The 12650-nt window shown below is 43.5% G+C and overlaps 1 protein-coding gene across 2 annotated transcripts in view; it reads right to left on the reverse strand.

Moving 5' to 3' along the window:
- Positions 1–8730, reverse strand: part of Myof (myoferlin) — a 145687-nt gene extending 136957 nt beyond the window's left edge. The window contains exon 1 of one of the 2 annotated variants that reach the window (XM_034499154.2): positions 8551–8730. In XM_034499154.2, coding sequence (XP_034355045.1) covers positions 8551–8638 — 88 coding nt within the window. In that variant the 5' untranslated portion in view covers positions 8639–8730. The remainder of the gene's footprint in view (positions 1–8550) is intronic. The other variant, XM_034499162.2, reaches the window with a different exon arrangement.
- Between the last annotated feature and the right edge of the window lie 3920 nt (positions 8731–12650).

Consider the following 12650-nt stretch of genomic DNA (forward strand, 5'->3'; position numbering starts at 1 on the left):
GAGAGGCTCCCCAGTATCACAACTCCCTAACCAGACTACTCTTGTTAATCTCACCACATAAATCCACAATTCCAAAATCCTTGGGGATTGTTTCAATGTCTGAAATATCTTCTTCCTCCATCCCTCCTTTTCTTCCTCCCTCGATCCCTCCCTTCCTGTTTCCTTTCACAGGATCTCACTATGCAGCCCAGTCAGGCCTTAAACTTGTGATCCTCCTGTCTCAGCCTCCCAGGTGTTAAGATGACCTCAGTGTAAACCATGTCCAGCTACTTCCCCCTAATCATGTCTTCGCGTATCCTTTAAGACCAAATTAAATATCAACACCTTCCTCTCAAAGCTTCCTATTCTTCTATTTTTCGCTTGCTTGCTTGCTTCAAGTTTTGAGACAAGGTCTTTCTATATATGCCTGGTCCGGAACTAGCTATGTAGACCAGGCTGGCCTTGAACTTGTGCTGATACTCTTGCATCTGTTTCTCAGGTCTGGAATTACAGGCATATGCCACCAAATCTGGCCTCTTTTTAACTCATAAATTGCAACTTTCCCCATGCTTCCAACGAGATACTGGCTTGTATCGTGTGTATCTCATTCTAGCGTCCAAGGCCTAGAAGAACAGAACGTGTTCAGTACGTTTTTCACCATGGCTCTTGACAATGGTGTCCTGTACAACTCCATAAAAGTAACTTATCAAACCGGGGAGAAAATGAGAATTCCTGTGTGCAAGGCCTTCTGCATTTCCACCTGATCCACAAGTCACCCTGCAAGGTAGGAGAGGTCAACCTATTTTGCTTTTCTGTTGCTGGGATTAAAGCACCATGACCAAAAGCACCTTAGGAGAGGAAAAACTGAATTTGTCTTACATGCTCTGTTCACAAATGATCATGAAGAGAAGCTAAGGCTGGGACCTGGAGATGAGAACTGAAGCAGAGACCATGAAGCAACACTAATTACTGATTTGCTCGCCATCCGTGCTTGGCTTGCCTTCTAATACAACTCAGGACCATCTGCCCTGGGATGGCACCACGAACAGTGGACCAGGCCTTCCCATATCAATTATTAATCAAGAAATGCCATCATAGCCTCGTCTTCAGGCCAATCTCATGTGGGTAACTCCTCAAGTGAGGTACCTTCTTCCCAGGTTACTCTAGTTTGTGTCAAGTTGAAAGAAACTAACCAGCACTGTTAGTTTCAGTATTATTTAAATACTGCAACAGCACAGTATTATTTAAAACACTGAAAGCGAAGATTTTATTTGCTCAGAAGCAATTAGGAAACAAGACATGGCCATTAGAAGTCCATAGGTATGGCTGGCTCTAAAGCCCAGCATCTTGGCTCTGCAATGGCCAATTAGAAGTCAGCTGATAAAGGCTTACAGTGACAGATGTCCCACAGCTATTTTCTGAGTGAGAACTGTGCTCAAAGTGCAGTCCTGTTCGACAGAGCAGATGTCTGACAGAACCTTGCGAGAGTAAGGAGACGGTTGTCATGCCACAGTGTGCTGGGTAGTATCTGTGCTACAGACAGTGCATGTAAATCTGCAACATGAAAGGCAGCAGCTTCTTGTAGTTCTTTTCAGGTAGAAGAATGCAAACATATCAATTTATCTGGATAACAGGTGCTACAAACTGGTTGTGCTCACTTCAGAATCAGGAATGTGTGGGCCTTTACCTAGATCCACCCACAGGGCACTTGAAAGAATTCTAAGTGTAATTCTTTCCGAACCACGGAAGATGAGCCAATCACTGTGGCCCCCTTTAGGATTAACAAGCAGAGGCATCATTACTCCAAGATGTCTCTAACCTCCTGCTGTCTCTTTCAGTAGCCAACACTGAAAATCCAGCAATGTATCCATTGTTGGAGAAGGCATAGACATTCCATTTGGACAGGTCTTAGGGGCAGAGAGAAACTAGTGATCAGAAAAGAAGCCAGGAAACGTCCAATACCCTGGCTGAGAGCATTCTGGTAAGCTATGTTGTGGGGGAGGGAAGGAAAAACAGGACACACTAATTAATTTCTAAAAGCAACAGTGGTTTTGTAAATGACTGAGAGCCAAAGAATGTGCCTTTGGGAAATGTACAGTCCCCATGCTCTGGCAGGGTGGGGCCGCCAGCCTTCTTCAACAGTTAGTCTCCAAGCCCTCTTCTCCCGGAAGTGAGGAGAGTGAGTCAGTAGATTAAACAGCTTTGCTTTGCGGAGTTATTTGTCAATACAATACCATGGTTCTACTGAAGTACCCAAGTTCCACAGCCATCTTTACCTGTGAAGAATTGTCTAGACCCTACAACATACCATAGGCAGACAGATCAAGGTTCTATATGGGCAGCTCACCTCCATAGTCTACAATGAATGAGCCCTGTGAGAACTTTCATCATTCTTAATGGAATCTCACAGCTTCTTAAAGGGTTAGGGTTAGGGTTAGGGTTAGGGTTAGGGTTAGGGTTAGGGTTTAGGGTTAGGGTTAGGTTTAGGGTTAGGGTTAGGGTTAGGGTTAGGCTTAGGCTTAGGGTTAGGGTTAGGGTTAGGGTTAGGGTTAGGGTTAGGTTAAGGGTTAGAGTTAGGGTTAGGTTTAGGGTTAGGGTTAGGGTTAGGGTTAGGGTTAGGGTTAGGCTTAGGCTTAGGGTTAGGGTTAGGCTTAGGGTTAGGGTTAGGGTTAGGGTTAGGGTTAGGGTTAGGGTTAGGTTAAGGGTTAGAGTTAGGGTTAGGGTAAGGGTTAGGGTTAGGGTTAGGGTGCAGCTGTACTGCACCCCATAAACACAAACCATTCCTGTGCCACTTAAAAATAAATTATAATTACAAACCAAAATAGAAAATTGAGGCCCAAAATCACACACACACACACACACACACACACACACACACACACACACACACACAATACCTCCAAATGAAAATAAAATCAAGTAACACATTTCAGATAGTATTGATTTATTTGATTTTTTGGTTCACTGTTGTTTTTCCTCATTTCTATTCCTACCATGAAACTATTTGACTGGTTGTTGTATCTAACAGTGAAGTTTATGGAGATGCATTGACTTCCTGTCTGGTTAATTTAGGTGTAAGGGGGTTTTTTGTTTGTTTGTTTATTTATTTGCAAGTTTTTTAAAAAATAAAGTTTCAAGCAGAAATTTCAAAAAAATAAAGCAGTTCTTTAGGAAACAGGTGAGTGGAGCCCAGAGCGTAAGGCCTTTCACCACCAAGCCTGGAATCCACATGATGGAAGGAGAGAAATGCGTCTCACAAGTTGTCCTGACCCCCGCTCCGACAAACATACACATCAACCAAACTCACAAATAAAACAAAACAACAACAAGATTTTAAAATTGAATGTACTAATTGGAAGATGCATCCAAAATGTCTAGGCTTACACAGTAAATAAAACATGTTCAAGAGAAATGAGAATAACGTATAAAACTACATGCTAACCTAATAATTACCCAGTGGCCATCCTGACAGTAGCAGCAGACGTCCCACAAGAAAAGGATCTGCAGTGACAAGAAGGCGCTATCACAAGGACAGGATAGGAAACCTGCTTGTTGTGGCTGCCATGTTTCCCGGAGAGGACGGTCCTATGAATCACTGCCACATAGTAAAAGCATGCCAGAGCATATATATACAAGAAAGGTTTCTCTCCAGCCTTTTTCTTTCTTTTTTTTTTTTTTATTAGATCTTTCATTTACACTTCAGATACCATCCCGTTTCCCCATTCCCCCCCCTTAGAAAACCCCTATCCCATGCCCCCTTTTCCTTTTTGCATTTATACATTTTTTTAAGAAATGTTAATCATAGGCTTTATAAATTTGGTATTGTTCAATCAGAGGTGTAACCCACTACCCAACCTAGATATATCAACTATCTTTGACTGGTGGAGATACATGAACATCTGCTTCCCTGTCTCCCCCCTCTATCTCTCTTTCATCACCTAGCTTCTCCTCTCCTTCTTCTTCTCCTCTTCTTACTCCTTTTCTTCCTCTCAGTACTCCTCCCACCTTAGCTCCTCCTACACATCACCCTTCCTGTTAAAAGGAAACTTTTCTCTCAAAATACAATTAGAGCATAATTATGCCTATTTGTACCAGTGAGGTACAAGATAGTCCTAATACCCAGTCCATCCTTTTGTTGACTAACCAGCACCTCTGTCATCTATCCTAACTAAAACACTTAGTTCTGAACCTGGCTTTTTCCTTGGCTTTAGGATGAATGTCAGCTGATGACCATACACTCAGATCTTTTCTCTCAAAGTAAATAGCTATAAGTTTTCAACCCCATCAGAAATCCAGAATGACTGAGTTGACTATAATTGTGGGAAGCACAAAGCATAGCTTCTAAAACTTAGCCAATTTATAGAGACCTCTGAACACCTGGACACTCGCTCTACTTCAAAACATTGGAGCATCTGTTCTTCTGCCTTCTGGCCCAAGGGACTATAGCAAATTCATGACTTGGAGTTTATTATAAGGGTGTTCTCTATGTTTTATTTAGAAATAGCTGAGTGGAGTTAACAGGCAACAGTCCAGATTACCTTACATGGATAGCTGGTTTTCAAAACATCAGAAATCCTTAGAATTGACATGACAAACATTTCAGTATTAATGTTCATTTTCATTAGAGACCTGTCTGCTCCGGACAGCTTCCTATGTTAAATTCTAAGAAGAAATTGAGCATCCTTGGAGTTACTCCAGTGGTGGTGAGACAGCCACTAGGCAAGAATTGCCACTTTCCTTCTACAGACAAATTACTGTCCAGAAAAGGACACACTTGCAGAATAGTCGACTGATTATATCTGCCTAGACAGAGTAATCAGCCCTTAATAATTCTGCAGCACTAAGGTCTCTCCAGCCTTTTTCAAGAGACTTCTTTCACACAGAAACAACGGATGAATCAGAGGAAAAAAAGAAAAGTATATGGTAATATCCAGATAGCAAAATGACTTTTAAAGACGACAGGCCAACAAACAAACCAAAAAAAAAAAAAAAAAAAAAAAAAAAACCACAGCACCAGCCCTTGAGAAACGCACATGCTCACAAAACTGGAGCAACTTGTCTGTCTACAGAGATTTAAACCTAACTGTTCAGACTAATCCACCAGGAGTGATGGCGGGTCCCAGCACTCAGGATATGGAGAACTGGAAAATGAGGAGGATCAAAGGTTCAAATTCATCCTCATGTAGCTCTGGACTTGACAGTCACACTGATGAGACCAGTGGTTCCCAGGAAGAGTACAAACATAACAGGAAGAGCTGGAGTAAGAGTTGTCACTTTTCAGTTGTTTAATCCCTTCTATGGTGTGCTCTGGTTTACTTTATTTTGCTGTCATTCAAAGAATTAAAACATGATAGTAACAAAAATTAAATTTAATTTTTCTCTTTTGCTGTTTGTGTTTGTGTCTCTCTGTGTGAATGTGTGTTTGTATGTGTGTGAGTGTGTTGGGGGATGGTTAGGGGACAAGTTGCATCTTCTCTCTCCCCTTGTGGGTTCCAGGGACTGAACACAGGCTACCAAGCTTGGTAGCAAGCATTTTTTTTAACCATCAAGCCTCTTGCCATCCCACAGTTAAAATCTCTAAATGGTTATGTCTGGGAGTTGGGAGGTTTCAGAGGCCTGTACAGTCTAATTCCTGCTGGACCCAGCTGCATACTCTGGCTGTCTACAAGGCGCTTGAGGCAGGGGACTACCTGTAGCTCTCAGGCAGGCTGGCTTAAGATTTAGAACTGGTTCATGGAACCCAAGAAGGAGAAAAAGACATACGGTCTGCTGCCTTTATAATCCACTCTTGTACACCTACATCTCAGCAAAAGAAGCACAACCAGCCTTTCTGGTTCTTATGAGGCCCGGAGCAACAACTCCACAGACAGCCGAAGGCTACACAAAGGCCCAGGATCTGCTCTAAGCCAGTTGGTGACTAGTATGTTTGCTCCCAGATGCAGTGTAGCTGCTGGCTAGCAGGACCTCTGCTGAGAGTCAGAGATGTGGCCCTCAAAGTCCTAGCAGTGAAAGGCATGGTCTCCAGCCTACAGCGAATAGGCAGTGGAACCTTTAAGAGCTGGGGACTTGTAGGAGGAGTTAGATCATTGGGTGTGCTTCTTTCTTTCCCTCTTTTTCTGGCCATGATGTGGACAAGATTGCTCGGCCATACATACACTCCTACCAGGAAGTACCCATCACCCTTCCTCCCCTCAAGGCTGAAAAGCAATAGATCTGTTTACTTATGGACTGAACCTCCAGAGCCCTGAGCCAAAGCAATTTTCTCTGATCTGGGTGATTATCTCCATCCTTGTCACCGAGATGAAAAGCTGACGGACAGACAGAGCCTCACAGTATCCATGAGAGCATCATTACACCCATGTCCCCCATCAACCATGCTTCCTGTCAACCCAGGAGGCGGGCTGACATATGAACATTGATAGCACGATATAAGATCCTTAGTTCTATCAGGACTTAATTCGACTTAGTTTTACATAGTGCTCAAAATTGGTCACTGGAAGGATTTGCTGTCTCCAGGGTTTTCAGACTGCTGGGAAAAAAACAGGAAGGCAGGAAAAGAAATCATGTTAATGTTCATGACTGCCTGTCCCATGCCTGTTAAGACCGGGGCTTTCAGACCTCACAAATGGTCAGAATCTGGTACTAGAAAGTCAAAGCATCTTAAAGCTAGAAAGCCAGTATCCTGCTACTCGCCATGGCTAACTAAGGAAGCTGAGACCTAAATGGTTAGAGCTGGGATATCCAAGGTTATCTGTTATTTAGGCAATGCTGGCTGGTGTCCAGATGTGCAGGACAGAGATGGCTCAGCGGTAGAGTATGCTCAAGGTAGGTTTGATCCCCAGGGCCCGAAAACAGAGGAGACCCCCACCAAAAAGAAATGCTTGCCTAGAGTTCGAATGTCCCCACGCTGATTTCGATGATCTTTCTTGTGTCCGACGAATAACTGAATAAACGAATGAATGACTTTACTACCCAATCTGCACAACCAGAGGGAACCAGAACTGTGATTATTTAACTAGACCGCATTTGCCAATTTACCTGAAGTTTCTCCCTTTCAGTAAATTGTTTTCATTCATCAACAACGTATTGTTAGTCACTTAAAATTTTCATAATCTGTACAACTTGCCCTACGTGTGACTTCTCAGTCCCACCATGCCAATGATAAAAGGTGCAAATTCTTTATGCTATGTCAGTACTGTGAAACTACTTTAAGTTAGATTTTTTTAAATTACCACATGCAAATAAATTTAACATGACGCCTCATAATCTAGAGTCAAAACTGTAAAGCACACTGATCAGTAAGAATTTGCATTTTGTTTTCTAGATCTCCTCTTTTCATCTTCCTTTTCTCCCTCCCTCCTTTCCTCCCTTCCTTCTTCCTTCCCTTTCTTCTCTTCTTCCCTCTGTCCATCCTTCCCTCTCTCCCCCCCCCCTCTTTTTCTTTTTCTAACTGAACAGCCCTTCAGCAGATTTGAGTTTCATGTCTTTCCTTTTCTGGCTCACCCTCAGAAGAAAAGATTTGAGAACAGAAATAATGATTTTCAGAAATGGACACAAGAGTTGAGAAAGCGGTGAACTACACAGTACTTGCAAGGGAGAGGTAGTCAAATTCCTGGGGTTGGCAGAAATTTGCCAAGGCATGGTAAGGAAATGCGTGCTTGTCAAAAGCTCCAGTTCCACAGGGTACCCTCACCAAGTGAGCTGTCAATCCTGCCAAAGGGAAAAGAGATGAAGCCCCCGTGTCCATGTTTATCCTAGCCCTCCAACCCAAGCGTAGGCTACCTGCCCCATTAGGGTGGAGGGGGCATCCTATGTTAACAGCTGCCCTTCCCCTCCGCTGCTCCCTCCCTTCCACCGTAATCACAGTTAGTGTTGTGGATATCTGCTTGGAATTCCAAGGAGCCTTTTAAAGACCAGCCAATCTAAACCTTCCCCCTTGTTTTGCAGAGGAACGCAAACATAGAGGAATGATGATGTCATTTGCCCAAGGTTCTCCAGTCCTGTAGAGCCAGACTCCCAAAGCTGCAGACGTGCTTCAGAGCTCCTTCGGGCTGGGCAATCCCAAAGTTACCAAACATATCCAAACACCCCAACTCCTGGAGATTCAGAACACTAGAGAGTGTACCTTCATACCCTACCCAAAGCCCAAATGACATGACGTAAAAGCAGCACCGAACTGGTTAATAGTGTAATGGCAATCGCCTTCAGCAATTAATGAATTGCTCCTCTTCCTCCGTTACTCATTTCTCACAGGGAGAGAACGTTTTAAAACACCCACATCTATGGATACTAACTTTGAAGTGACAAAGACCTTCATACTTGAAGAGAGTAGCAAATGAGGTTCTCCGAGAGTTTACAGAAATGTCAGGCCAGTCAGTGAGTCTCCAAGCCCTAGGGAAAGTTAAATTTCCTCAGTAGTGATCGACAGTGACCTGCCCAGGTAAACCTGGGACCGCCAGAGGAACAGAAAGAGGCTGGGCTTCACCAGATGCCAAGAGCTGACATGAACGAGATTCAAACGTCTAACCTTCCAGAAAGGGGCTTCAGAAAGAGAAGAAAACGTCGTCTTACCCTTAAAAATGACAGAAACGATAGGATCCGGTTTCCCAAATTTCGTTTTAGGGATGTTAATGGCAGATTCCACAATCACTCGAAGCATGGCTCTTGGAGAAAGCAAGTTGCAGCCAAGCTGCAGGGAAGACGCAGGGCTGGCGCTGGGCCCTCCGCCCTGGGAGGAGGATGTCTCCTAGCTGGGGGAGGGCTTCTTCGAGCAGGGGGAGGGCTTCTCCAGCCGGGGTGGGGGGTGGTGCAGGGAGTGGGGGGTGGTGCAGGGAGTGGGGGGTGGGCCTCTGGAGGATTATTTGCTGAATCCCAAGTGTAAACTGATATCCACACTCCCAGAGTCCACGCAGACCCGCAGGCACGGCTTACGAATTTAGAAAAACGTAGACCTGAAAAAGGACACCACGACGAAAAGTAGTTTTGTGCAGCCAATGAAACCACGGTGGATTTGGGACGAACTGCAGGCAGTTCAGGAAAACCACTGAAATGTTGTTTCATTTAGCAGTAACTCGTGAAACCTAATTCGTTCTTTTTTCTACCGCCTTTTGCACTGTTTTACCGAGTCTCGTAGAGTTTTAAAACTACTTGGTCGGGTTTTTTATTTTACTTTTGCCTTTTCTTCTCGTGCTGTTGGACACGCCCCCTTAGCAACACCAAAAAGCTGCCAAGAGGCGTCCCCTACTGTATATTACAGGAATAATGTCCAGGTACTGAAAGAAATGGGTTAGATTTACTATTCTTGGTCCTTTGCTTTCCCAACGGATTTGCCACAGGAGGATCCTGGTTTCTCTGGGACACAGATAGTTAACAATCTTCAATGGAAATGGAATGAATCTTCAATTCACTACTCTTAAATATGCATTGTCTGTTTAAAGAGAATGAAGTAAGGCCATGCAGCCTGATGGTTAGAGCACAGGAGGAGTCCTTTACCACTTTGAATTACATGCACCACTTGAGCAAATTTCTTAGCCACTCTCTCCTTCTGTGTCCTTATTTGTAAAAATATCTATAAAATGTGTTGTAAGATGCAAGTCCTATGGGGCCTGGTAGGAAGCATGCAGAAAATCACACGCATCTTGCTATAATTTCGTGATTTTCATAGTCTTACTGTTAATGCAAGCCAGTGACTCAGATTATTGTGTTTCAGGAATGTTCTCATCGGGTTGTGGAAACATAGGATTTTGTTTTTGCTTTTGACATACAAACAACTGGAAGCAGAGACTTCAAGTGTATCAGGAAAGTCAGACTAAACTCTATCTCAGTAAGTTTCTCAAATCCTTATACAAAGTAGGGAGTTACATAGAGAATTGTATTTAGTGTGCACAGAAAGTCTAGGTGAAATTCAGAAAGCATTATTTTTAGTTAATTTGGCTGGTTTTCCTCCTTTTACTGTGAAACTTTTTTTTTTTTTCTAAAAATGAATAGATCATAAATGTGACCACTTAACAGCCTTCCACATCAAGACAGAAGATGTCACACTTCACAACCCCCACGTGACAGACATTTTTGTACACCATGAAAATCACCCTGCTTTTCCTTTATTAAGTTAATTCTTGACAAGGCAATGTAAATAATGCATTCAGATTCTGCTTTCCTCATCCCTTTCTCATCCTTTCAAACCCTGATCAGTTCTTCCTCTCTTCTTCCTTACATTTATGGGTTTTAGTTTGTGACCTGTGATGGTATATGCTTGGCCCAGGGAGTGGCACTATTAGAAGGTGTGGCCCTGTTGGAGTAGGTGTGTCACTGTGGGTGTGGGCCATAAAACTCTCATCCTAGTTGCCTGGAAGTCAGTATTCTGCTAACAGCCTTCAGACGAAGATGTAGAACTTTTAGCTCCTCCTGCACCATGCCCACCTTGATGATAATGATAATGGGCTGAATTTATGAACCTGTAAACCAGCCCAATTAAATGTTGTTTTTTACAAGAGTTGCCTTGGTCATGGTGTCTGCTCACAGCAATAAAACCCTAACTAAGACATGGCCCATCTAGCTTACCCAGAGCCGTGTGGGACCACAGAATTAGGACTACCCATTACAGCCTGGTACAGTCCCCAGCAGGTACACACTAAAGGCAATGACTCCTCCTCTCCTTGAATCTATCAGTAGCAATTGGTCCATCAAGGATGAGTAGGGCTTCCTGAGCCCTTCCTCCATCCTGGATGGCTGATGAAGCTTCATTCTTGTGCAGACCGAGTGCATTCATCTGCAGTTACTGAGAGTTCCCGACTAGAATGGCTGTGTCATGCACAGGAGACTGGATTTCAAGATGCTGCTTCAAGGACTACTCCAGAATGTACACCTGGATATGAGGTTATAGATATGGATAGTCTCCAGGAACACTGCACTGAGTCTCACATGTTAAATGGCCCTTGAACGTGGGCCACTTATGCACTACAAGATGTCTTCTACCTGCATTATAAGAACAATTGCCCACTTCAAGTCAGGAGGAAAAACACTGAATTCTCTGGCAAGCAGTAGAAGGTAGAGTGAAAATATCCCCCCAATGGGCATGATAGATTAGATGTACCATCAAAGGCCAGGAGAACCATATCCTGCCTATAGCATCCCAGAGAACATGTCATCTCCAAAGACATCAAGAACACACTGGTAGAGATGTATTCTCACCTCCAGAACTTCACTTTTCTGTAGGCCATAGCTAAAGATCGAGATTCTGTGTCTTAAGGTTTCTATTGATGTGACAAAGCACCATGACCAAAAGCAACCTGTGGAGGAAAGGGTTTATTTCATCTTACTCAGCATACTGGGAAGTCTGGGCAGACACTTGAAGGCAGGAACTGATGAGAGGCCATGGATGGAGTGCTACTTATTTGCTTGTTCAGCTTGCTTTTTTATTTTTTCCAGGACAACCAGCCTGGGGATGGTATTACCCACAGTGACCTGGGCCCTTCTGCAACAATCAAGAAAATGCCCTATTTCCTTTGTGTGAAGGTGACAAAAATCAGCCAGCACATTCTGGTACAGAACTGGGCTAATACCTGTGAGGATGATAAAAAACAAAACAAATCAAAAAACAACAACAAAACAAACAAACAAACAAAAAAAACCAGGAAAACCAATCACGGAGGGTGGCATATAAATCTCAGGGGCCAGATAGGAGGAATTATCATAATAAGCATGCAGGCTGTAGTAGCAGCCAGAGAACTCACACAGAGCCACAACAGCATTCCTAGGAAATAGCATCCCAGAACAGGAAAGATGGATGGCAAACAAGTGCTCTATTCAATGTTGGCCAGATGCTTCCCTCGTGGTAGCCAGGCACTGAACACGGAACCCAAAGAAAGATCAGGTCTCTTGGAAGAGCTTCCCATTTCCAGAGCAGGTGTTCGTGAGAATGATATCTCCAGCTCGTCCCCCAGTGAGGGACTGTCACCTGGAAGTGTAGGAGAAATACACTCTCTTCTCCCCAAGTTGCATTTTGGCCATGGTGTTTGATTACAGCCACATACATCCTAACTAAGACACTGGGTGTTTCATTGTAATTGATATTTTGGTCATTGATAGAAACACAACATGGCCTTGATCACTGGATCAAAGGATTTCTCACTAGCTGTGAGAAATCTTTTTTCCCAAAGGACACTCCCTAATAAAAGTCATGAATGAATTGATGAATGAACTGTGAAACATTCAGGCTGTGTGAAGCTAAAAACAGATAAGTTATCGAGCCATGGAAAGAAATGAAAGAAACCTAAATATTACTAAGTGGAAGAAGCCAATCTGAAAAGGCTACATACTTCATGATTCCATGCAGTAACCCTCTGCAAAAGGCAAAACAATGGGACAATGAAAAGACCAGCAATTTCCAGGAGTTAGTGGGGAGAGGGGAGCAGTGAACAGGCAGAGCACAGAGGACTTTGAGGACAGTGGGACTACAGTATTCTCTATGGCATTATCATGGCCAGTACTTGTCTGTGTAAACCCACAGGACATACATCAAGAGCAAGTCCTGATGGGAACTCTGGACTTTGGGTGCTAATGATGTGTGGATGAATTCATTAGTTATAACTAATACAAATTGGGGTGTGGGGAAGGGAGTGTTGGAAAGAAGGATGTATATGATTTGCTGTGGTTTTAAAATCATTCTAAAA

Source organism: Arvicanthis niloticus, chromosome 1, assembly GCF_011762505.2.
Source record: "Arvicanthis niloticus isolate mArvNil1 chromosome 1, mArvNil1.pat.X, whole genome shotgun sequence".
Taxonomy (NCBI): Eukaryota; Metazoa; Chordata; class Mammalia; order Rodentia; family Muridae; genus Arvicanthis; species Arvicanthis niloticus.